The sequence below is a fragment of the Pan troglodytes genome, chromosome X (assembly GCF_028858775.2).
Source record: "Pan troglodytes isolate AG18354 chromosome X, NHGRI_mPanTro3-v2.0_pri, whole genome shotgun sequence".
NCBI lineage: Eukaryota > Metazoa > Chordata > Mammalia > Primates > Hominidae > Pan > Pan troglodytes.
Genome location: NC_072421.2, coordinates 105340527 through 105367173, shown reverse-complemented (window position 1 = coordinate 105367173; position 26647 = coordinate 105340527). Strand labels below are relative to the sequence as shown.

The 26647-nt window shown below is 41.5% G+C and overlaps 1 protein-coding gene across 4 annotated transcripts in view; it reads right to left on the bottom strand.

The window, feature by feature from the left end:
• Nucleotides 1-26647, bottom strand: part of MID2 (midline 2) — a 108223-nt gene that overhangs the window by 50715 nt on the left and 30861 nt on the right. For all 4 annotated transcript variants that reach the window (XM_016942892.4, XM_054676879.1, XM_016942890.3 and 1 more), the window contains exon 3: nucleotides 26198-26293. In XM_016942892.4, coding sequence (XP_016798381.1) covers nucleotides 26198-26293 — 96 coding nt within the window. The remainder of the gene's footprint in view (nucleotides 1-26197; nucleotides 26294-26647) is intronic.

Sequence of the window (26647 nt, the reverse complement as noted above, 5' to 3'; positions counted from 1 at the left end):
CTGCCCTTAATTATTCCTGGCCTTAGGCCAAGCTAATTTTAGGAGACGCTTAGTTTATAGTTTAAATGATAAGAACCCTTCCCCAAAACTCGACCATCTTTGTAAAGCTAATGAGAGACCACCAGGCTCAAAGCATAGAAAAGCCTGAATTCTGCTAAGATGTAGACATAAATGATTACCTGCCATTATTCCAGAGTTCACAAAATATGCAATTTCCCCAGTTACTCCTGCAGATAACATCACTATTGTAGAACCTAAGATTGGCCTTTTGAGATACCTTTTCAGGTTTTTTTGTAGATCTGACCATGAATGGCTCCACCTGTACCTGCCAATCACTCATGTGCTCCGACCCAGAAGCAACTCAGCATGCAAGAGAACCACTTCCCAATGGCAATGACTAACCACTCCCACCCCTTCCCCCAAACTACCTTTGGAAAACCCTAAGCTAGGCACAATGACTCATTCTAGTAATCTCAGCACTTTGGGAGGCTGAAGTGGGCAGATCGCTTGAGCCTAGGAATTCGAGACCAGCCTTGGCAACATGGTGAAATCCTGTCTCTACAAAATATTTAAAAATTAGCCAGGCATGGCAGCATGTGTCTGTAGTCCCAGCTACTCGGGAGTCTGAGGTGGGAGGCTGACCTGAGTCCAGGGAGGTCAAGGTTGCAGTGAGTTGAGATCATGTCAGTGCACTCCAGCCTGGGTGACAGAGCCAGACCCTGTCTCAAAAAAAGAAAAGAAAAAAGAAAAAGAAAGAAAAACCCTAGTCCCCAAATTCTGAGAGGCATGGCCCACCTCATGTCAATTAAATTCTCTCTATTGCCAATTTTTCTGCTTGATAAGTCAGCTCTATCTGGGCAGCAGACAAGAGGAACCCACTGGACAGTTATAGTTTTAGTGTGAAACTAACAAAACAAGGTTTAAACAAAAATAAGACTATAGAAAAAAACTATCAATACATCAATATAATAGTCACATGTAAACTTTGCATCATACAGAATAATACATTCTTCCCTTATATTAATGGAGCATTTAAAATTGATCATGAAGAAAAAGTTTATAGTTTACCATCTCTGATCACTATCCTGTAAAATAAGAATAAAATAACAAAAAGATAAATTCCCAAATCCTTAACCACTTGAAAATTAAGAAACATACTGATAGGGATAGGAGGCAGGGAAATTCTGGGCAGAAGAGAGTGGGTTCCCGGCAAGCGTCCCACCCTCAAGCCTGGAACTGTGGCCCAAAGTGAGAACATCCATTCCTGTTTTCCCTCTTGAATGCTGCCTTTTCCAAAACCACCCATGGCCCACCCTGCCCACCACCCTGTGCCCATAAAAAACCTAGGCTCCGCCAGCAGAGAGAAGAGAAGAGGAGAAGCAGCTGGACATCAGAGACTATGGTTGAATGTTGGAGAGAGTCAGCTTGACTTCAGAAGGACAGCTTGACAGCATTGCTTCGGAGAGGAGTCTGGTCGGGGATGGCTGGACTACAGGGGAAGACTATCTTCCTGCTCCGTCCCCTTTTCAGCTCCCCTTCCCGCTGAGAGCCACTTTCATTGGCAATAAAATCCCCCAAGTTTACCATCTCCAATTTGTTCATGTGACCTCATTCCTCCTGGACAAGAACTCGGGTGTGGGTGCAAAAGGCAGTCACCGTGACCCTCCACTGAGCTGTTAACACTTAAGCCATCCGTGGATGGCAAAGCTGAAAGAGCACTGATTGTAACACTCTTTCTGGGGCTTCAGGGGTCATGGCCCCACCCCCACCAGATGCTGCTGCAGATCCACATGAAGTTTTGCTCCTGCCAGCACCCAAAAGCACTCGCCCTGGCTCCTGCACCTGCTCACCTGCACTCCCCGTCCTGTGATGGGTGGAAGGCAGTGGGACCAAGCAAGTGGAGTCCATCCCTGCCAGCACTGAAGCAGCCAGCTAGTTCTAGCACCCCTGCACTCGAGTTCCTGCCTGCAAAGGGGTCAGGGAAATTTCCTGCTCCATTTTAGGGCCTTGTCTGGGATACGTCAGAAGGGTGAGTAAATGCAAAAATGTGGATCTGTCTTTTCTTGTCCTCAGACTTTCCTCTGATCTATGCCACTTGCAGGGGGCAGGATGCAACCCTGCCATTTCTCTTTTGGGTAAAAGGCTCTGCTTCCCTTCACATGGGTCTAGCCATCATGTGGGACCAGAATAAAGTCCTGGGGCAGCTGAAGGCATCTGGCCAATGCCACTCCTCGTTGTTGCCAGAAGGCCCCTGAACTGGACCCCATCCCCAATGTAATGGGTGGTCCGCCAAGATGCTCAGATTTTTCTGTGGTATCTTTCCTTTCTTCTTCTATGGTTTGAAATGGCTCCTATTGCTTCTTTTATAATGTTAAGAGTTTTGCTGCAAACTGCAGAAATGTTATTAAGTAGAATGAACATTTGGCCCAGCAATCAGATATGCAATTCAGAACAATGTGATTTCCGTTTGTTCTTAGAGGTGCCATCCCCACCCCCACCCCAACAGCTGCAGACACGCATGGCACGCAGTGAGTTTCCTCTCCATCCCCTCCCCTCCTGGCTGGGGCACTTGGGCATGTCCAAAGCATGCATGTGCCACTTCCAACAGCCATGGAGGGCAGGAGAAAATCACAGCTGCAGCCAGGGCCCCAGGGCAGTCTTGGGGCCCAGGGACCCCACACGGGCAGCTGTCCAGCATTTCCCAGTCACCGTCCCCTCCCATCACACGCCCATAGAGCCTTTACTCCTCTGGCTGAGGAGTTCAGCTCAGTCCAAAGCGGGGGAAGAATACAGTGATTAAAGGAACCCATTTGCATAGAGCAAGGGGTTCTTCCCCCTCTCTTCAGCTGTTTTTTTTTTTTTTTCCTTTCTTTTTCTATGTGATAGGGTTCTTTTCCTACCTCGGCACTCTGGTTATGATAGGGCAGCAATGGAGGAGTGGCCCCGCTGGCTGATAACTGCAAGTTTGACAGGACCCATCATGGACTTAATCTAAATGAATCCATGCACCCACTGATGCACCTTTTTGCCCTAAACTCAATTTTAAACTTTGGGTTGAAGCCCTAGAAAGGAAAACCAGATCTGAGGAATCCCAAGTGAGGCAACAGGCACAGTATAAATGGGTAGGACAAATTCCTGCTGATTAAGCCTCTGCTTCATGGAAGGAGGCCATGCTCCATGGCATAGATAAAGCCCTGGGAACCCAAAGGTTGCCGGCAGTAAAGGGGATGAAGGCATAGGTGAGTGCAGACAATTCCTATTCTCTAGGCCCTCCTTGTTTTATGAGTGCAGGCTGCAATGGCACCTGTGGGTGGCATCCATCTAAGGTTGCCAAGTCTTGGGGAAAAAATGATGGAAGAGAAAAGGAGGAGGTTCACTTTCTCTCTCCCTCATACCTCAAGTTTTCACTGAAAGAAGGAAGTGAAATGAGAGACACCTATTTCCCTGTCTTTCGGAATGGGTAACCAGCTATCTTCACCACCCCAGTCTATACTCCTCTGGAGGGTATCCTGAATCACTGGAACTGCTTTGATCCTCATACTCTGGAGGTAAAATGCCTCATAGCACAAAGGTTTAGCCAAATTGTGATCTGCAGGAAGGACTGTCTTGGCCTCAGGAAGGAACCATTCATTTCAATACCATCGTGTAGTTGGACCTTTTCTGTAAACATGAAGATGGTCTGAGGCCATACATGCAGACTTTCTTTTCCTTGCAAGTAATCCAGACCTTTGCTGATAGTGTAGGATTGGTTCAGCCCTCTGGTTTGCCATCTCAGGGAAGGCTGCAAGTGGCAATCCCAAGGAACTAAAGAAATGAACCCCAGAGACACCTCCAGCGGGAGAGCCAGCTCCCTCCAGCCCTGCTCCTCTGAGTCCACCCCTTCCTCCCCATCCAGCTTCTCTCTCTCACTTGCCCCCTCCTAGAAATCTTCACCCTGGACAAGCCCCAGTCTCACTCCTGCCTCTCCAACAGATGCCTGGTGAATTTGACCCCAGTAAGGTCCAGGTGCCCTTCTCTCTACAGGACTTAAGGCAGATTAAGGGGGATCACGGCAAGTTTTCAGATGACCCTGACAGTTGTATAGAGGCTTTCCAGAATATAACCCAAGTATCTGAACTCTCCTGGAAAGACATTATGTTACTTTTGAATCAAACCCTAACACTGAGAAGCACGCCATTCTGCAGCTGACAGAGGGATTTGGGGATGAGCTTAGTATCACATATATTGTCAGGGAAGGAGTCAAACTTTATCCAATTGGAAGGGAAGCAGTACCATTGGATGACCCTAAATAGGATCCCAATATTGAGATGGGAGAGTGGAAGAGGAGACACTTTAGGTGTCCATGATGGAGGGCTTACGTAGGACCAGAACTAAGCCTCTCAGTTATACGAAGCTACCCGTGACAGACCAGGGATTTGATGAGAATCCTACTGCCTTTCTGGAGAGGCTAAGAGGGGCCTTGGTAAAGCACACCTCTCTATCTCCCAATTCAGTCAAGGGACAACTAATCCTAAAGGATAAATTTATTTCTCAGGTAGCCCCTGATATTAGGAGGAAACTGCAGAAACAGACCCTGGGACCAGATGGTACTTTAGTGAATCTCCTGAAAGTGGCCACCTTGATCTTTTATAATAGAGATAGGGAGGTCCAGGAGAGAGAGAGAAAACATAGGAAAGAAGCAGAGGGTTTAATGGCCACCATGAAAGCCCACAAACCCCAGAATTCCTGAGGTGCACCTGTTAACTGCTACAGATATAGTATGCCAGGACATTTTAGAAAGGATTGCCAAGGCAGCATGAGGAAGCCACCTTGACCCTGTCCAATCTGTAGTGGGGACCACTGGAAGGCAGACTGTCCCCAGGGAGGCTGGTCACCAGGTCCAGAGCCAATCTCCCAAATGGTCCAGCAGGACTGATGGGTCCCAGGGCTCCTCTCTGTAGCTCCAGTGGTCCAGACCACCATTACCATCCAGGAGCCCCAGGTAGTTCTGAAAATCAAAGGGAGGAAAGTGGACCTCCTTTTGGACACTGGGGTTGGTCTCTCGGCTCTCCTCTCCAATCCGGGCCCCTTCTCTTCTCTTAGCACAAATGAGAGGGGTATCTCAGAAAGGCTCTTAACCCGGTATTTTTTCCAACTCTTTAGTTGTAGCTGGGGAGACTTGTTGTTCACCCATGCCTTTCTAATTATACCTGAGAGCCCAACTCCTCTGTTGAACCGGTATATTCTGGCCAGTATGGGGACCACCATTCTGGTGGCCTCTGAACAAACTATTTGTCTCCCCCTAGTGAAGACTGATATTAACACAGAAGTTTGGGCAATTCAAGGGAAAATTGGCCAATCCACAAATGCCATACCAGTCCAGGTTCACCTTAAGGATCCCACCTCATTTCCTAATCAGAAACAATATCCCCTGAAACCAGAAGTTAGGAAAGGACTAGAAGCCATCATTGATAACAAGGTTGCAGGGCCTCCTCAAACCCTGCAACAGCCCTTGTAATACTCCGATATTGGGAGTACAAAAACCCAATGCGGAATGAAGACTAGTTCAGGACCTCCACCTTGTTAATGAAGCTGTGGTTCCATTACACCCAGTGGTTTCCAATCTGTATACCCTGCTATCTCAAGTACCTGAAGGAACTAAACAGTTCACAGTCCTAGACCTAAAGGATGCCTTCTTCTGCATACCATTACACTCTGACTCCCAGTATTTGTTTGCACTTGAGGATCCCTCTAACCAAACTACCCAGTTAACCTGGACAGTGTTACCTCAGGGATTCTGAGACAGCCCTCACTTGTTTGGGCAGGCATTGTCAAGAGACTTCTCTGAGTTCCTTTATCCTCAGGTTAAAGTTTTACAATATATAGATGACATTCTCCTCTGTGCTCGAACTGAGGAAACCTCTCGGAGGGTAGTAAGGCTCTTCTCAATTTTCTGGCTAATAGAGGATATAAGGTTTCAAAATCTAAAGCTCAGCTCTGTCAGACTTCAGTGAAGTACCTTGGTCTGATCTTGTCAGAGGGGACCAGAGCACTGGGCAAAGAAAGGATTAAGTCCATCTCCTCCTTTCCCCTCCCCAAAACCCTCAAGCAACTGAGGGGATTCTCAGGTATTACAGGATTCTTCAGACTATGGATACTTGGGTATGGTGAAATAGTTTGTCCCTTATATCACCTAATAAAGGATACTCAGGCAGCTAAAACTCACTCTCTAATTTGGGAACCTGGGACTAGAAAAGCCTCTGACCAACTAAAGCAAACCTTGCTTAAGGCACCAGCCCTTAGTCTCCCCATAGAGAAGATGTTTAATCTTTATGTGTCAGAAGCAAAGCAAATGGCCCTGGGAGTGCTAACACAAGCCCTGGTCCAGCCCAGCAGCCTGTAGGCTACCTAAGTAAGGAGCTTGATTTGGTAGCCAAAAGATGGACAGCCTGCCTCCAGGCAGATGCAGCAGTAGCCTTGCTGGTACCAAAGGCTACTAAGTTAACCATGGGGAATAACTTAACTGTTTGCACTCCACATAATGTGTCAGGACTGCTGTCTTCTAAGGGGAATCTCTGGCTAACAGACAACTGCCTCCTCGTGTATCAAGTTCTGCTATTAGAGGGATCTGAAGTCCAATTAAGAACCTGTCCCTCCCTAAATCCAGCCACCTTCCTCCCAGAGGAAGCTGGGAAGCTTGAACATGACTGTGAACAGCTAGTAGTACAGACCTATGTGACCAGAGAGGATCTCAAGGAAACCCTCTTAGAGAACCCAAACTGGATTCTCTTTACAGACAGAAGTTCTTTTGTAGAACAAGGGATACATAAGGCAAGGTATGCAATAGTTACTCTGAATGATATTGTTGAGAGTGTGTCTCTCTACTCAGGGACAAGTGCTTAATTAGCCAAACTAATTGCCCTCACAAGGGCACTCAAATTAAGCAAAGGAAAAACAGTTAACATTTGCACTGATTCTAAGTATGCTTTCCTAGTCCTCCGTGCCCATGCCACTATCTGGAAAGCGAGAAACTTCCTCACAGGTAATGGGAGTCCCATTAAATACCATCAGGAAATTAATAGACTATCATCCTCGGTTTTTCTCACATGTGAAGTGGCAGTAATACATTGTAAAGGCCACCAAAAAGGTATGGATGAAGTAGCCAAGCAAAATAGATTGGCAGACCAAGCAGCTAAATCAGCAGCAACAAAGCCTCAGATTTCTGATCCACTTGAAGCCTCACTGATCTGAGAGGGCCCCTTAAGAGAAATATAATCTAAATATTATCCTGTGGAAATAGAATGGGCAATCTCTCAGGGATACATCTTTCAGTCCCCAGGATGGCTACAATTGGAGGACAGCAAGCTTCATCTACAGGCTGCTGACCAATGGAAAGTTCTTAAAATCCTTCACCAAGCTTTCCACCTACGTAAGGATAAAACCTATCAGTTGGCCCAGAAATTGCTCTCAGGTAAAAACCTGATACAGTTAAACAGATCGTTAATGCTTGCTAGACCTGCCTTTAAAATAATCCCCTTAATCGACAGCTTCTTCCCCCAGGAATCCAAAGGACAGGAGGCTATCCAGGGAAAGACTAGCAGTGGATTTCACCCATATGCCAAAGGCAAGAGGCATCCAGTATCTCCTAGTGTGGATAGATACCTTCACTAACTAAGTAGAAGCAATTCCTTGTCAGACGGAGAAAGTCTCTGAGGTGATAAAAGTACTAATTAATGAGATAATTCCTTGCTTTGGACTCCCTAAGTACCTCCAGAGTGATAATGGCCCCTGTTCAAGGCAGCCGTCACCCAGGGGGTCTCAAAGGCACTAGGCATACAGTACCATCTTCATTGTGCTTGGAGACCACAATCCTCAGGAAAGGTAGAAAAGATGAATATTATCAAAATGCACCTCAGGAAGCTGTCTTAGGAGACTCGTCGCCCCTGAACTACCCTTCTCCCCATAGCCCTACTACATGTTAGAAACACCCCTCTAAAGCTGGGTTTGAGTTCCTTTGAAATGATGTATGGATGGCCTTTTCTCACGAATGATTTCTTGCTAGACCAAAAATCCTCTGATTTGATTAAACATATAACTTCTTTGGCCCATTTCCAACAAGAACTGAAACAACTGTTGGAGGTCCAATCCCAGGAACTAGGGCCACCTCTATTCAACCCAGTGGACCTAATACTGGTAAAGGTACTTGCTTCCCTTTCTCCCTCTATAAGCCCAGATTGGGAGGGATTATACTTCTTTTTACTCTTATGGCACTGAAAGTCACTGGAATAGATCATTGTATTCACTGTACCCGAGTAAAGGCCTGGGAAGCTGACAGAGTTACCTGCATCAACCCAGAAGAGCACCCAAAGTACCTATGTGAAGAGATTGGGGAACTCAAGCTAAAAATCACAAAAGATAAGTGTTAATAATTAACCTTCCATGGATATCCTCTTTATAGTCTTGCCTAGGCTTGTTGTTTTTACCTCCATTCTGTGCTATACCATGGGGTATAATGTTGATTTCAGAATGATTAGTATATTTCACTTCTTATTTCTGTAATCTTCAGCATTAGATTCTCTCCTTTTAACTCCTCTTTGGACATATATTTGGTCCATGCATACTTAACCCTGTAAAACTTGTTTCTTTGTACCTAGAGGCCATCAAACTCCAAACAGTCAGGCAACCAGAATCTCAGACAATGGCTCCCTTTTGCTGGGGACACTTAGGTAGACCTTGGGGAGGAATCTGACTGCTGTTCTTCCCATACTCACACCCCCTGTAAACAGGAAGTAGCTAAGACCAGTCATCGTCCATATTACACCAGCAGTTAGATGTGCCTCTTCAGAGGAGGGAAATGACAGGGGCAGGAGGCAGGGAAATTCTGGGCAGAAGAGGATAGGTCTCTGGCAAAGGTCTTGCCCTCAAGCCTGGAACCGTGTCCCAAAGTGAGAACATGCATTCCTATTTTCCCGCTTGAAAGCTGCCTTTTCCAAAACCACCCATACCCCACCCTGCTCCCCATCCTGTGCCCATAAAAACCCCAGGGTTCACCAGCAGAGAGAAGAGGAGAAGCAGCTGGACATTGGAGACTATGGTTGGAAGTTGGAGAGAAGCAGCTTGACTTCAGAGGGACGGCTTTATGGTGTTGCTTCGAAGAGGAGTCCGGCCGGGGACAGCTAGACTCTGGGGGAAAATGATCATCCCGCTCTGTCCCCTTTCCAGCTCCCCTTCCCGCTGAGAGCCACTTTCATTGGCAATAAAATCCCCCACATTGACCATCTCCAATTTGTTCATGTGACCTCATTCCTCTTGGATGTTGAATAAGAACTCAAGTGCAAGTGCAAAAGGCCGTCACACTGACCCTCCACTGAGCTGTTAACACTTAAGCCATTCACGGACAGCAAAGCTAAAAGAGCACTGACTGTAACACTCTTTCTGGGGCTTCAGGAGATATGGACACCCCCCTAGATGCTGCTGTGGGGAAGCACAGTTTTGCTCCTGCCAGCACCCAAAAGCGCTTGCCCCAGCTCCTTCACCTGCTCACCTGCGCTCCCCCTCCTGCAAGGCGTGGAACACAGTGGGGCCAAGCAAGTGGAGTCTGCCCCTGCTGGCACTGAAGTGGCTGACTAGTTCTAGCACCAGTGCACTCCAGTTCCTGCCAGCAAAGGGGTCAGGGAAATTTTCTGCTTGAATACTCCTAAATAACCTTGTAATCAAAGAGGAAAATGAAACTAAAGTTGTTAATTTTATAGAAAATAATGAAAGAGCACACACTAAATACCAAAATATATGGGATACAGTTAAACCTCTACTCAGGAAAATATATAAAAATGGAAAATACAGGAATTCACTCAATTTAAGAAACTGGAAAAGGACAAAAAAATGAAAGTAAATAGAAGGAGGAAATTCACTTTTAAAAAGCTCAAACTAATAAAATCAAAATGAAACTAACTTACAAGGGATAATTAACAGATAATTAACATCAAAAGCTGCTTCTTTGAAATTACTTATTAAGGAAAAAGGGAGAAAATAAAACAAAAATACAATACTAACAATGGAAAAGGAGATACACTTATAGATATAGACAATAGTATGCTGATAACCATTTAACAATTGGTTCTCAAAAAAAAAAAGCCGCAATTTGTAGTGCTTGCTGATTTCCATGGCGTGAAAACTTACACTTTAGTGGATTTTAAGCTACCAATGTATAGACACCAAACCAAAATATGGGAAAAATGCACACAATTGGAAAGTCAGCACCAGCACACCATTGGAGAGATATTAATTATAAGGGACTATCATATGCAATGTATACCACATGATTTTAAAATCTATTAAATGCTTTTACCCAAGAAGGAGTAACAAAACCTCAAGAATCTAATAACTTTAGACCAGACTGGAAGGGTGATTAACAATCTGTAATTTTTTAAGGCTCCAGGCCTAGATGGTTTTAGAGCTGAGTTCCATAAACTTTGAAAGAACAAATCATTCTCACACAACTTAAACTATTTAAGACCACAGAGAAAGACAAAAAGGTCTCAAATGCATTTACTAGATCTAGTATAATTCTACAATATCAGAAACCTAAAAATGATATCAGAAATAGTAAGGCTATAGATTGATTTCAGTTCTGAATATATAGAGAAAAATGTTTAACAAAAGCAGCAGGGCAACAAAAGAATAAAATATCATAACCAAACACTTTTTATTCCAAATATAAAAGAATGATTCAAGATTAGAAAAAATCAACATATAGGGTTATATTAATATATTCTAAAAGGTTTTTAAACAAAATCAGTAGCCAGTCCAAGTGAAAATTCTAAATAAAACAGCATTCAAATATAATAAATAGCAAACTTCATACTAAATGGTGAAATGCTAAGGCCCTTTCCAGTAACATTATGAACAAGGCAAGGATGTCTGATATCACCATAGTGTTTTAAATGTTTTAGCTGAGGCAAAAGGAAGTTAGAACATGAAATAATTGGTATAAATATTGGTAAAGGAGATATAAGTGCCTCAGATAAACCCAAGACTCTAGGTTTTTTTTTAAATATAAGGTTGCCAATATGGTAAGATCGTAATACACAAGAAAATATATAAAATCAAAAGCTTTTCTCCATATGCTTTTAAAAATGGAAATAGAAAAGTAACCCATTCATAGCACGGACAAGAGTACAAAGTACTTAGGAATCAACAACAACAAAAAAATGTACTGTACCTATTTGAAGAAAACAACTAAATATTAAAGAGACGGTCCCAAAAATAAAACCTGAAAAAATGCAAAGATATACCGTGATTCTGGATAGGAAGACATATCATAGGAATGTCTTTCTTCTAAAAACTAATACACAACTGTAATATAGTGATAATCACAATCCAAACTGAGTATATTTTGTAACTATACAAAATTATTTAAAAGTTCATATGGAGACACAAATATGTAAAAATATGGAGAAACAAATATCTAAGAATAGTAAGGAAATATCAGATATTACCAAAAAGTCAGTATAATCAAAATAGTAAGGTATTGGCGTAAGAATGGAAAATTAAATCAATGGAACAGAATAGAGTCTAGAATAGAAGCAAGTACATATGGAAATCCAATATATGGCAATGGTAGCATATCCACTCAACAGGAAAAGGACTGTTCTTTTAATAAATGGGCTTAGCATAATAGTTATCTATCTGAAAGGAAACACAACTACATGCCCTAAAATATATTTCAAAATCTCATATTCTAAAACAAATTCCAGGTACATTAAAGACTTAAAATATAAAAAATAAAACCACCGAAAACATGAAAAGAAAGTTTGAGGAGGGGGAGACCTTTCACAAGCCAGAAAAACCAGAAGCCATACAGAAAATAAAGACAAAAGACAAACTGGGGGGAAAATATCACAACACGTGACAGGTAAAAAGTTAATAATATATATTATCTCTATCTAATCTATATCTATGTCCTTTTCCTCACCTAATCAACTTTTCCTGGCCAAATTCATTCATTTTCATGGTTTTAAGTGTGACCTATATGCTAATCATGGAAGCATAGATTGATCCCCCTTAAATTTGTGGTGTCCAACTTCAAGCAGGCTCTCAAAGTTTCTTATTAATTCTGTGTTTCTCTTAACAGCTCTCTCTATATCTCCACAGCAGCGATCTCTACCATCCACAAAGCTTCAACCCTACTACCTCCCTTCTCACTCATAGTAAAATCGTAGTAAATGATTTTACTTCCTTTGTCACAGAGAAAATAAAATTTATCCCAGGGAATTATTTTAAATTCTCACAAAACAATAAGGAAACAATCATCTTTCCTTTCTCCTATTACAAAGAAGTGATATATCTCTCTAGAAAGTTCATCAGTCCTCTCCTAGAGGCTTTGCATTCCATCCTCTTCTAGCTTCTTGGGGTCCTCATTTGATTAATCTTCTTCCCTTTCCTTCAGCCAACCTCTCTTCTGGTTCCACTCCTTCCCATTGACATTTCAAGATATTTAAGTCTTTCAAATCATTATTTAAAAGATCATCTATTCACTTCTTCTGAAAATACTTTCTTCTTTCAGCTTCCATGAGACAAATTTTCCTAGTTTTCCTTCTGATCATTCCAACTCCTTTGTCTGTCCCTTAAATGTCAGCATTCTGAGAGTTCTAGCACACTGACTTAGGTGACCTCATCCATTTCTAAGGCTTCAGTTACTCTCTACGTGCCAGTACCTTGCTTAACTTTTTTAATTTTAAGAGCTTTATTGATATATAATGTATATGCCACAAAATTCACCCATTTTAAGTGGGCAACTCAATAATTTCAGTAAATTTACAGAATTTTGTAACCATTACCACAATCCAATTTTAGAACAATTCCATCACCTCAAAAAGATCCCCATTTGCTTTAATTATATTTATCTCTATCCTAAGTCTCTCTCCTGAAATTTAGACCTATATAACTAACTGCTTACTGGACATTTCATTTGCATAACTACAGGCACTACAAACTCAGTGTTTCCAAACTGAACTCGTCTCTTTCCTACATCCTGTTCCATTAAATCTGATTCTTCTCTAATGTTCCCTAAATGAATGAAGGGTATCACCAGCTCCTCAGAAACCCAGGGCTTCATTCTTAACTTCTCTTTCTTATTCCCCACATCCAGTTAATCATCACATCCCCTATATTTACCTCATAAATATAATTCAAATCTATCCTTTTCTATCATCTTCCCTTATATTTCACTAGATCTGTCCACCAAAATCTCTTCCCTGAATTCATATATCCATCCAACAAATATACATTGAGTGCCTACTATGTGCCAAGCACAATGCTACTAGTCTCCTAATTGGCCCCTCTGTCTCCAATCATTTATTTTCCCAATGTGTACTTAACCCAGCAGAGGGGCAGTATAAACTTTTTAAAAAACACACTACAGGCCGGGCGCGGTGGCTCATGCCTGTAACTCCAGCACTTTGGGAGCCGAGGTGGGCAGATCACAAGGTCAGGAGATCGAGACCATCCTGGCCAACAAGGTGAAACCCCGTCTCTACTAAAAATACAAAAAAAAAATTAGCTGGGCGTGGCGGCACATGCCTGTAATCCCAGCTACTTGGGAGGCTGAGGCAGGAGAATCTCTTGAACCTGGGAGGTGGAGGTTGCAGTGAGCCGAGATCTCACCACTGAACTCCAGCCTGGAGACAAAGGGAGACTCCGTCTCAAAACAAAACAAAACAAAAACAAAAAACAAAAAACACTACACCCGTGCTTAAAATGGCTTCATACTAAATTTCAGTTGGCTTCCCTTTGACCTTAGAATAAATGCCAAACTTCTTAGCATGGCTTTTAATGTCCTCTGTAATCAGGTCCCTCCATGCCTCTCTAGTCTCATTTCTACACTCCCCTTGGATAAATCATTTAGCTATCTGAGTTTCCTCATCTGAAAAATGGGGATAATAATAGTGCCTGTCTCAGAGGTAACTGAGAGGATTAAATGAGATAATACATGTAAAGCACTTGGCATGACACCTGGAGCACATTAAGTGTTAATAAACAATAGATGTTAATGATGGTAATGATGTTAGCCTTCTTCCATCTCCCTCTCCCCCGAGCTACTACAGCACTTACAGTTATTGTCACACAGTTTAAATTATTTTATATTGCTTGGCAATGCTTCATACTGTTAGCTCTGCTTTCTCAACTAGACTATAAAGTCCTTGAAGACAGGGATAGAGACTTAATACACCTGCTACTATATTCCTCTGTATCACATAACACTATGCTAAACCCACAGTGGAGCTTAATATTTTTTATAAAGGTCCACTTAGGAACACCATTTGCTTTCAACTTCTGAGCTAATGATGTGTCACTGGGTTAGCATGGGGTTTGGCAGTACTCACTGTAGGTCAGTGTTGTGTGTGTGTGTGTGTGTGTGTGTGTGTGTTTTCAGTTGCTTTGCTGCTGATATTCTGTTTTTGACAGAAATGGAGTACAAAAGCATGAAGGTGTTTAATTTTGCTCTCTGGCCTGCAGACAATATGCAATTTGCGTATTCATCTGTGATATCATATTTTTACTTCTTAAATGTAAGTGTTCTCTGTGAGCTACCAATATAATATAAATTCCATTTCATTCTAAAGCCAATGGAATCCTCCTGAAATGGTTTGAATTTCTTGACTGTTGAGTGGGTGGCAATTGGAATCCCAGAATATCCCCAGGGTGCTAGAAGATTCAAAGCTCTTCAGATGCTAGAACACACCACAAATTTGGCAGGAGTTTCATTATATGTGCACTATAGAGTAAACTGGCATCGTGTAATTGTTTCTCCTTCCTTTTCACATAGCATTGTTATCCTTCCCTGCCTAGGTCACTCACCCTCTTCTCTAATCCTCCTCATGTCCTGGGCTTTCCCCTGTACCTGAGATTTTTCTAATAAGACATCTTTGGACATTCGTAAACCTGCCATTCTATGCCAGTGCAAAACTACCCATATATAGATTGGGATGAGGGAGCTCAGGATGGAACTATGTCGTTCTATGCGACTAGCATTGGTGCTATATACTTTTAGCTAGAGTTTTATTGGTTTAGAAATTATTCCAAAGCCAATGATTGTTTTGTGCCTTTGATGTTACTAAGGAGAAGCTGGAACAGGCTTGGGATATGGAGAAGAGGAGGAAAACCTTCTCTCAAGGAAAGAGTCAATGTTTCTCATTAGAGAAAACAAAAGGCAACATCCTCCAGTTGTGTCCGTTTCTCCCCTTATATGGGGAAAACATCAAAGGACTGAAAAGAACCCTTTGGGGTGGGCGGGGAGGGAAACAGAGGTCAAAGCAATCCTCATGACCCAGTTTAAACACTAATTCTCTCACTGGGCATATATCCTTTTTTCCACATATATCCTCTTTACACATACAACCCCCTCCCCAGACACACATAAGAGATGAACAGCCAGGCACAGCCATCTATGAAATAGATAGACCATTAATAATAGCAATGCGTTCACTCTTTTTTGAGGAAATCTATATATTTGCAGTCATTGTGGTATTATATTTGTTATACGTGCAGAGGCATTATGATGCATGCTCTGGAGAGATTATCATCACAAAGAAAGGCTTGCCCAAATATTGCTCTAGTATCACACCACATCATTCCCACATGGGCACACGCTCACATAATACTGGTTTTCTGGTTTTCTGTCCTTACCCAGACCATAAGCACAATAATCAGCGACTTGCAAAACACTGCACATGGAGCCATGGGTTGTTAGTTTTGCCCCTCTTTTTTAATACAGCGTAGTCATTAAGAGCAAGGACCTCAGTAAAATTGGATGCAAACTCTTAATTTGCCACCTGTGATTTTATACAAATAAGTTACCCCTGTGTGCTTCAGTTACCCCATCTGTAAAATGAGAATGAGAATCATACGTACTTCATTGGGTTATTGTGTGGATTAAATGAGCTAATGTATTTAAAGCTCTTAGGAATAATTAAGAGTTCTTAGGACTGGCTGAGATAGGGTAAACTTGGATTCAAGATTTGATTTAGGTGAGAGGAGAGGTAGTGAGAATAGACAGAGGCATTGGATTCTCTTTCTGTCTTGAGGTAGTAAATAGCTGATTTCCTGGCTGTATGTGTACTTCTAAGTAATCATTCCATCAAAAGACACCATTAATAATAGCAATGCGTTCACTCTTTTTTGAGGAAATCTATATATTTGCAGTCATTGTGGTATTATATTTGTTATTTATATCCTGTTTTAAATGTGCAAACATTAATTATAGTTTTGAGAGTACATCTTTACTGTCAAACTCTTAGTAACTGTTAAGAAACCCTGTGTCTCATGGAGACTACTTTTACCCTGAAACATGGTCATGTACAGCCCTAGAATGAGGACCCATCCCGGCAGTCTCAGCAAGAAAATATGGGTCCCAGCGTAAACTCTATGGCTGAGGACAGTGTTGATACCTGGAGCTGCCCACACTATTTCCACCCCTCATGGCACAAAAATAATCTGAGCAAGTAAATGCCTAATTGTGGGTATTATTGCTTCCTTCTGCCAACTCTAGGCAACTCCCTCTCCTCTGTACCTCATGAAGGGCTGTCAGAATATGGAGAGCTGCTCTGGGCTATTAAAGGTAGGCCAATGGCAGGAGTACATAAGAGGCTTACCACAGATTCAGGAACGCCAGGCCCCCAAACAGACCATATGTTTTTCTAGAGCTAGAGCTATTTAGTGGAGAAAAACAAAGGGTTTTCTGGAGCTGTCTCCTACCTATCTGAGCACAAATGAATCGGTGGCTAGTAAACCAACAACTTCTCCACTAGGCCGCACAATGCAATGGAAAGAACATGGACTTTGGAGTGAGAGAAATGTAGAACTGCATCCCAGCTTACTTATGTGTGACCTTGAGTAAGGCATCTAATATCTCTGGCCTTCAAGTTCCTCACTTGAAAAATGGGAATATTAACCAGCTGTATCACAGGATTGTCATAAACACTAAGTGAGATTAGAAATGATGTCTCTAGCACAGTGCCCAGAACAAATTATTCAAGTAAGATTCTCTTCCTCCCAATCCTTGCTTACCATACCACAGAGCTGGACTCCTCTAGACAGGCAGAGACAGTAAGGACATCTCAATGGCTGTGTGCCTATCTGCTGTGGTGATAGTTGTTTTGGTTTCAAGTCTGGGTTTTTAAAACATTTGTTTAGTTTTAGTTGGGTTGATGGCAGGAGAGATTAGAGGTAAAAGTGGAACTAGAAACATTTCAAGGTATAGGATAAGCTTGATAGAGCCTTAGCTGAATTATTAAGATTCCATTAACTTTCCAAGAGCACACTGGAAATGGGGAATTTGGGTGGATTGTGAAAATAGTGGAGCAAACAAGAGGAGCCAAAATTAAGCAAGTCTTCTGGTCATTTAGTGAGTGACCTGGAATTTGAACACAGAAATGAGAACTAGAGGAGGGATGGGAAACGGGACTGTAAGATAAGCTTCACTGTGCCAAAGGAAAAGTGCAAAAGCGGGATGAAAGTGCATTCCTATGTGAACTGTTTCGGCTATGAAGACATGACCACACCTGAAAGCTTACCTGCCCTATAGATGTGAGGGAGGAGGGCGAGGAAAACAATATTAATCCTAACTAATTTTATCCTTAAACCCTGTCATGTGTTAATACCCTCCAAGTATTTCAACTGCAACATTTAATGTCTTCAAAAATGTTACTTTACTGACATAAATGAAGAATTGTCACAAAGTATTTTTTAAAAAGGATTGAATGCATTAGGTATCTGAAAAATTATAAAGCACTTTCTTTTCTAGTATAAAATAGGCTATGACCACACACTGGATTGCACAGTTAACTTAGGTTTTTCATCTATATTAAATGTCAATTGTTATATTCTTAATAAGATTGAATGTAATACTCTGAATTAGTCACTACAGTAGTATAAATGAATAGATTGACTGGATCACTGCACTTATTTTCCATTTTTCATGGAAACAATTTTCTCAATCTATAATTCCACAGTGGTTTCAAACTAGGTATTTCATTTTCACAAGACACTAGCAGTTCAAATCTTTCTCAGGAGCTCTTAAGTCTGCTCCCCTTGCTCTTCCATCTCTAACAAAAATATTCACAGAATATTTTTGCTAATAAACATTTTAAATCGCAAATACAAAATTATAGAACTCTCTCTTTTTAAAATTACTAGAGATGAAAGCATGTGACCCTCCCTAAAACTTTTCTTTTGGCTTTGCTTAAAGGCAGTAATCAAGAAGAATTTGGGCAGGATAATGGGCAAATTTACTTAAGTATCAACACGAAGAATCTTTTGGATATTCTTGCAGAAGGGCAGTAAATGTTTCCTTACTAAATAAAATTTGTTTAAATTAGTAACTGCAAACTAGCAGCTTATTGAGCACAATAACCCTTTTTAGTCTATCACATCTGCAGAGTTACTGGTGGGCTAGGTAGAGTCACATGGCCAAGGTACCCAATATTTTTGCTGCTGCAATTTCATTACCACTCCCTCTTCCCAAGAAAAGTTTTAGTTGATATATGTAAAATTTGAAATTGGTTATGAGTATTTGGGAATGATTGTTCTCCCCACTCTCAGAGATAGTGATAAAAAGCTTTGGAAGTCCTGAGGTCAGGGCTAGGAATCTCTGGCAAAATGTGTAGTGCCCAAAATTACTACTACTAGTACTACTGCTACTAGCAACTGTTCCTGCTATTACACCTCCTCTTCCTCTTTCTCCTTCTTTCCCTCCTCCTCCTCCTCCTGCTACTATGACTAGTATTACCACCACCACCGTTTATTGAGCTTTGACTATATATGCCAGGCACAGTAGCAGGTACTTTACATGTATTGCCTTTCTCTTCAATGTATTATTAGTCCAAGTTTTATAGATGGTGAAACTGAGGCTCAGAAAAAGTATGTGTTCAAGGCTGCACAGCTAACATGACTCCTGTCTGTCCAACTCCAAAGCTGTCACAGCACACTGCCTCCCAGGACGTACATACCATTTTTAGGACAGGCAAGTTGTAGAAACTAAGGCTACAGTGTCCTGGGTTGGAGATAAAGCTGGACACCAAGTCAGGGAGGGAAGGGAAGCATATGTGGATGAACGCAGTGGATCTAGTGATTCCTACTGTTAACTCACCAGTAGCAGAATAATACACAAACAGAGCATTTATGAGTCTGACTCTTCTGCTCTTCGAAAGGATAATAACTACCACCTTATTTCTTGCTTCACCTTCGTGATCAAACTTCTTGCAACCTGCATTTCCTTTTGTTTGTTTGTTTGTCTGTTTTGAGACAGAGTTTCCCTCTTGTCGTCCAGGCTGGAGGGCAATGGCACGATCTCGGCTCACTGCAACCTCCACCTCCTGGGTTCAAGCAATTCTCCTGCCTCAGCCCCTTGAGTAGCTGGGATTACATGTGTCTACCACCACACCTGGCAAATTTTTGTATTTTTTGTAGAGATGGGGTTTCACCATGTTGGCCAGGCTGGTCTTGACCTCCAGACCCCAGGTGATCCAACCACCTCAGCCTCCCAAAGTGCTGGGATTACAGGCATGAGTCACCGTGCCCAGCCCTGCATTTCCTTATAACTTACTTTCTTCCTGACCTCTTTGAATTTATGTTCCATCTTCATATTTGCGTAGAACCTTCTCCCTCAAAGATGACTAATGAAATCTTCTATGCTTCTGCTCCAATTGACTCATCAAATTTTCCACATTTTGAAGGCCTCTCCTTCCTCTGAGATTTTGATCCTCTGTTTTTGTTGGTTTTCCTCGTCTCTTGACTGCTCTTTGTTTCTCCTTTGCTGTCCTTCAGAATTCACATCCCTATCCCATACCCCTTGCTCACTACAAGTCATCCTCACAATGGGTCCAGGAACCACCCATGATTAACAAGAGACATCCAAGTGGCGTGTACCTTGGTTTTGCAAAACAACGTGTAATGGAGTGGTCAGGGGCACAGGCTCCAGAGCTAAAGTGCCTGTATTCAAATCCCCACTCTCTTACCTACCAGTGGCATGAACTTGGCAAAACACTTAAATATTTCTTTATCTCTGTTTATCTGTAAAGTAGGGGTATTAACAGTGTCTATCTCACAGAGCTGTTGTGAGAATTAAATGAGTTAACACATATTAAGCACTCAGCTGGAACAGAGGAAATCCTCAGTAAGTGTTACTTATTATTGTAGTCTTTAAGATAATAATACCCTAAACCTTTGATTTCTTTCCACAAATGAATAATTTACTTTTGATATTTAATTTTCAAAATGCACAGCATTCTTCAGTAGTCTCCTCAAAAGCACCACAGTCTTTTTATTTATTTTTGGAAAGTCAGTTTGTTATTGTATTGTGAGTGACAAACAATTGGGCTGGAGATTTGTCACAGGCCCTCTTTTCAATCTATACATTCTCCATGGCTTTAAGTGCTACTTAGATGCTAATGACTTCCAAGTATATCCCTTTCCCAGACCTCTCTCTTGACCTCTAAATCCAGCTAGCCAACTTTCTACTGGACATTTCCTACCTGCCTTTCTGACCCAGAGAACAATAAACCTTGCAGGTCTAAAAAGAACTCCTTTTATATTTCTTAACCTAGTTAAAGGCCATAGACCTATTTGGTCACCTAAACCAGAACCCTGTGGATCATCATAGTATTTCTTCTCCCTCACTCCTTCACCCATTAACTGATCACCAATTAATACTGATCCACCTCCTAGAAATGTTTTGAATGTATCCCTTCTTCCCTAATCCTACTGCCACTGTCTCAAGCTGGGCCTTCATCTCTCCCTGGATCAGTAAAAATCTAACTGGTCTCTTTGTCCTCGCTTTTTACCCTGGACCCTTGACCTTTGCTCCATACTCCATACTACAGCCATAGCAATCCTTCTTAAATGCAGATTTTATTCAGTTATTCACCTGCTTAAAATCCTTCCATGGCTCCCCAGACTTCTCAGGTTAAAGTCTAAACACCTATACATGGCCTACAAGGCTCTTCATTATTTGGGCCCAAGCTACTTACTTCTCCATACTCACCTCTTGCAATCTCATGTCTTACATTCTGGCCAAGCCAAACTTCTGATAGTTCCCTGAACGCCTCCATGCTGATCACCCTTCTGTGTTCTCGCATGTGGTCCCCTTCACTCCCTTATCTCATTTTTATTGGCACAATTCTACTCTTATTTCAAGATAACTCATTTTTTTTCCATTCTGCAGCCTTTCCTAAGTTTCTCAGGCAGGCCTGAGTGTTTCCTCCTCCATGCTAACTTGTCATCACGCATTTACATTCATTACAGTAATTATCACTTCACATTCTATTTGCCATTTTACCTGTCAGGTTCTCAGCCAGTCTGTGTGTTCCTTGAGGGCAGGTGCCATTTCCTATTTATCTGTATACACCCAGTGCTTAAGGCACCATTTTCCCCATAAAATGTGCTCATTTACACCTCCACTAATACCTCTGCTTTCTGTCTCTCCAGAGGGAGTAATTTTTTTTCTCCTTCAACATTTGGCTAAAATGCATTTTCTCCATTAAATTTTCCAACTATACTAATTTCACTGACTGCTCCTTAAAGAGGGCTCCACCAACAAATGTATTTGTGCTCTAATGGTTTAAATTCTATTCTTTCTTCTAGCTCAACCACCCAAAAATATTTAAGGATCATCTGCTGAAATCATCCATAGCAGTGTTTTTTAAATTACTTTATTTTAAAATATTTATATTTTATGCTTGGAGAAGCAGCCAGACATCTATTACATAGACTCCAAGATTCTTGCCCTTCCCAAACTAAATATCCTTCCAATGGGCAATAAGAGCAGAAAGAAGAAAATACCAGCCCATCTGAAGTTTGAACTCTAAAGAGAGAGACTTCCAAAAGTGAATGAAGCTAAGACCTAGTAGCAAGACAGAAAGCTGAAATTCCCCAGACTAAGGGAAACCTCTCCCTCTCTTCCAGCTCATCTCCTTTCTTTCTTCTTTCTCCTAATGCTAAAGAGCAGTGCCGTCCAGCTCTTTAAAAGGATTGAGAAGAGCCAGAAGGAAATCAACCTGCCCATGGAGCTTCTGGGATGGATTAAGCCGTTGTATCACAGCAGTTCTGGAAAGAAGAAAAAGGTGGCACACAAAATATACAGGAAAGTGCTTTAATTTACTCAGTGCCCTAAAAGCTAAGAACAAGACTAAATAAGTAAAATTGAAAGGGCTATACTACATTCATTTGTATTTTCTGCACTGCATGCTGCTCTATAAATACTCTTTCTCACTATATACTGTGTTTTCCCTAACTAGACTGAAAGTTCCTGGAGGTCATCAACCACATATATTTCTTTTGTAGCCCCCAAATCGCCCACCACAGAGTACACAGCGTATGCTCAATAAATGCTGTTGACCAACTGATTACTAAGTATTTAACTATATTTGCCCCTCGCTATGTTTTAGAATGCCTATTATTCACAGAACCATGGAGTATTGGAAGCGAAGAGGAAGTATTCATCTGTTGGTATACATTTTCCCTTGGCTATGCATTATACAGAGGTTTCCTTTGGAAATGTAAACAAAGGATGCCTGATGAGCCAGGACAAAGAACTATATATAGAGATCAAGTGGTTATCATAGCAAGGTCAAAGCATGCCCTTCCTTAATTAGATTAAAGGGAGTCTTGGAGCTGCCTCTACCTCCTTCCCATGCTCTCCAGCCGCAGCAGAAAACATTTTCCAACCACCCATCTACTGAATTCTGAAACCTTCAGCAGCAATTATAACAAGCTACATTACCATAGAAGTCAGCTAACAAATCTGTAGTGATCTTAATCTCTGTTTCTGTTATAATAGGAAGACTGCAGCTTTGTTTACTTTCTGAGGAGAATAGAGAACAGGGAGAAAGAACCATGATAGGGAGGCAGTATTTATGGCCCTTTTATGAAAAGGCAATTTGTGACAAAAACATTTGCAGACAATAAAGAAGGGGAACAGGTTTGACAGGAAAATACCCTATTCCAGTTTTCTCAGAAGCGCCTTAGCTGGTATCCTCCGCCCCCGCCGAATGTGAAATGCCTGGTATACACTGTGAATATAGTCATTCCCTATAGATGAATCTGGATTACATATAATGAAAAAATTCCAAATCACCCATCAGTGTCTGACTTTCATGACTGACAGTATTCTACTATACATTTCATTTTCTACTGTATTTTTAAGCATTTATGAAGTCTCAAGTCCCTCCATTAACTAGATTTCTAATCCTGAGGTTTGTCCTGAAGGCTTTTGGAGAGACAGGCTCTGTGTTGAATGAGGATAATAAGTAACCTGGATTCACCGTTATTATTAAGAGGAAGTTGGCCGGGCCCGGTGGCTCACGCCTGTAATCCTAACACTTTGGGAGGCCAAGGCGGGTGGATTGCCTGAGCTCAGGAGTTCAAGACCAGCCTGGGCAACACGGTGAAACCGCGTCTCTACTAAAACACAAGAAATTAGCCGGGCATGGTGGCGTGTGCCTGTAATCCCAGCTACTCGGGAGGCTGAGACGGGAGAATCGCTTGAACCTAGGAGGCAGAGGTTGCAGTGAGCCGAGATTGTGCCACTGCACTCTAGCCTGGGCAACAGAGTGAGACTCCATCTCAAAAAAAAAAAAAAAAAAAAGAGGAAGTTAAGGGCACATCCCTAACCTTTCAGAATGGATGATGTCATAGAAGACAGAAATGGCCTTCCATAAGCCATCCTGTAGGGTCCCTGTCATCAAAGACAGAATCCTAAACCCAATAGACTATGAAGTTAAATCCCAAAATACATTCTCACTCTCAACAATATCTCACTATTCTTTCCCAGTTCTCAATTAATGTTTATATTCAATTGTCTGTATTTCTTGCACATGTGTATCCACATCAGGGTGGATTTTTGCAGCATGTAAGCCCTCAGAGGGTAGATACTGTGCCTATGCTGTTTTCTTTATACCTGGTACAATGCCAGGCATAAAAAAGGATTAGTAAAAGCAGACCTTTTGTGTATCCAGAGCCGACAGTGGCTTACATGATCGGATTTAGCAAGCATCCATAAAAGAACACTTCTTGAATATCTACTGTATGGGCTACTCTTTCCCCTTACTCTATTTGCGTGTGGCAGCACTAGTGTCACCTCATTAAGACTCAGGCAAGAATACTAACTTCAGGATGGAACTGTTAAAACACTGCTTGTTACCTAAAAAGCCAAAGTGGTTCCTTCCCTATTAACACAATGATGGATAGTTTTATGAGACTTGTCACTTAAAAAGAGTAGGGCCCTGAACATAAAGGTTTGATTGGCAGGATGGGCTGGGAAAGGTTGGAACAGGCTACGTTTGGGTGAGGCTGGCCAGGGTCATAAGCTCTTCAGAGTGGCAAGATGAGACCTTAGAGAGGTCCTAAAGTGAATGAGCTATAAAAATAAACTGCTTACTTTGCTATTTTCACTACAACTTGTTCTGTACTTAATAGTCTTTTTGATGAGAACAAGGAAGGTGATTATAATTTCTAACCACATTTTATTCACTATTAGCTGTTACTCTATATTCAATCATGCAAATTCTAAATCAAGGGATCTGTTATCTTGTCTCCTGCTTACAATACTCCCTTGTCCCTTTGCCAGTGTGGATGTCTTATACTGTAATCTAACAGCATAATGAGAAACTTTGACAGAGTGGAACATTAGAGGGATTCTGATTAGCTGAAAGCCACTTTGAAATACTTTATATTTTGTTTCTCCCTTCTTGGAAAGAATAAGCCAGGAGAGAAAAAGAATAGAATAAAGAAAGTTACCATTCACAGCATCATGACCTGTGATACCTAGAAAGAAGTCGAAGGTCATGTTATCAGTTCAACTCTTCATTTTATAGGTAAGAACACTGAAACTGAGAAGCTAAATGACTTAGATTCATACCACCACTTCATGGAAGAGCCAAGTCTAGAGCACAGTTTTCCAAATCACACTCTAGTGCTCTTTCTTTTCATTCCTTATGCTTCTTCCCTAATCCCCCACTTCATTTTATAGTCTCATATCTGAGTTTAACCAGTACTCTATGGACCCTACGTAGAGCACCACTCTCTTCCACAAATGGAGTGCCCAGCAGGGATTAAATTTCTATGGTATGCTCATCATACAAGTACACTCTACTTGAAGAAACTCAATACTTTAAGAAATCCAAATGACTGGGGGTCAGAAGGTTACTCATATAATAAGAGGATTCTTTGCCTTACAAGAAGATTCTCCACAGTCTCTTAAATAGGAATCTATAGATTGGATTAAGAGATGAGATCTTAATAAAATTGAAATAAAATAAACTTGAACTGTTACATTTGTCTGTCATACAAGTAAGATTAGAACCAGACTATCAGGTTCTAAATAGAATTAGAAACATTTTTATCCAACCACTGCCCATGAAGAATCCTATAATATTTTACCCAACCCTGTTTACACTTGAAGCCCTACCATCAGCTCTTCAACAAAATCAACACAAAACCAAATGGTAAAAGTTTCATGCTCTTGAGAAAGAGAAATAACATCTTTATTTTATTATGTCCATTTAAGAAGAGGTCAGCTCTTCTTCTAAGCTCTGCTCTAAGATTTGATGTAGATGACAATTGATTAAAACCTCACACTTTACAGCACTTTACAATTTACAACTTTAAGATAGATATGATTTGTTGATGACAAGAATAAGTGGAAAGGTAATGAGTGAGGACCAGGTGGGGTGCATGGTATAGATAGGACCATGGGCAGGGGATGAAGAGGGGGAGAGGCTCGAGAGAGGAGAAGCAGTCCTGATAATATTGTTACAGAAACAATATTGTGCTGAATTAACCTCACCTTACCCCAAGGACCCAGGATTCCCAACTTCCCTATGACACTCCAGTAATCTCTTTAAGGAGTGATAATGTCCAGTTTGATGATGGATGAAGCACATTTCATGTCTGATTTTCATACTGCCTGCTGTTTGGAAAGGAGAATAGGTTGCCCCTTGAACTATTATCCCCCCACCGTCCATCATCACCGTCTATTCTTTTTAAACCATAGGTTTCTGACACTTTTTTTGGAACAAGCATCCTAAAGGAATGAGACTTTCTAAAACTTCCATTCAATCCTTCATTCCAAATGACTAGGCTACACTCTGACAAAACTGAAGTCCTCCCAAAGGGTCACCCATTTCAGGTCCTCTGAAAAATCACAAATGTTTCTGTTACATACCTCAACCTGCTGGCAGATCTGTATAAGTTTGGCCATTTGATTTTCTAGTTCGCTGTTGCGCTTAACCAGGTTGGTGAGGTTCATCTCCAGAGTTTGCTGTCATCGCAGAGAGTATGAATCCAGGGGGGAACCGAGAAGAGGGGAAAAAAGAACCATGAGCTTGAGAACCAATGTCATGTGAAAATCGGTTAGTCAGTAGACAAATGTTTCAAAGATTCATTTAGCATCTGCCATGAGCCAAGCACTAATCTAGGTACAAATTAATAATGCTGCACATTTGCTCACTATTGGGGAAAATATGACATTCATGACTTTGTGGATGTAGGAATTTATTGACATTAAAGAAACCTTATGTTTTAGATAATATCTTTAACTTTTCAAAGTATTTCATAAGCAATATCTCATTTCGCCCTCATAGTAATCCCACAGCATATGAAGAACAGATATTAT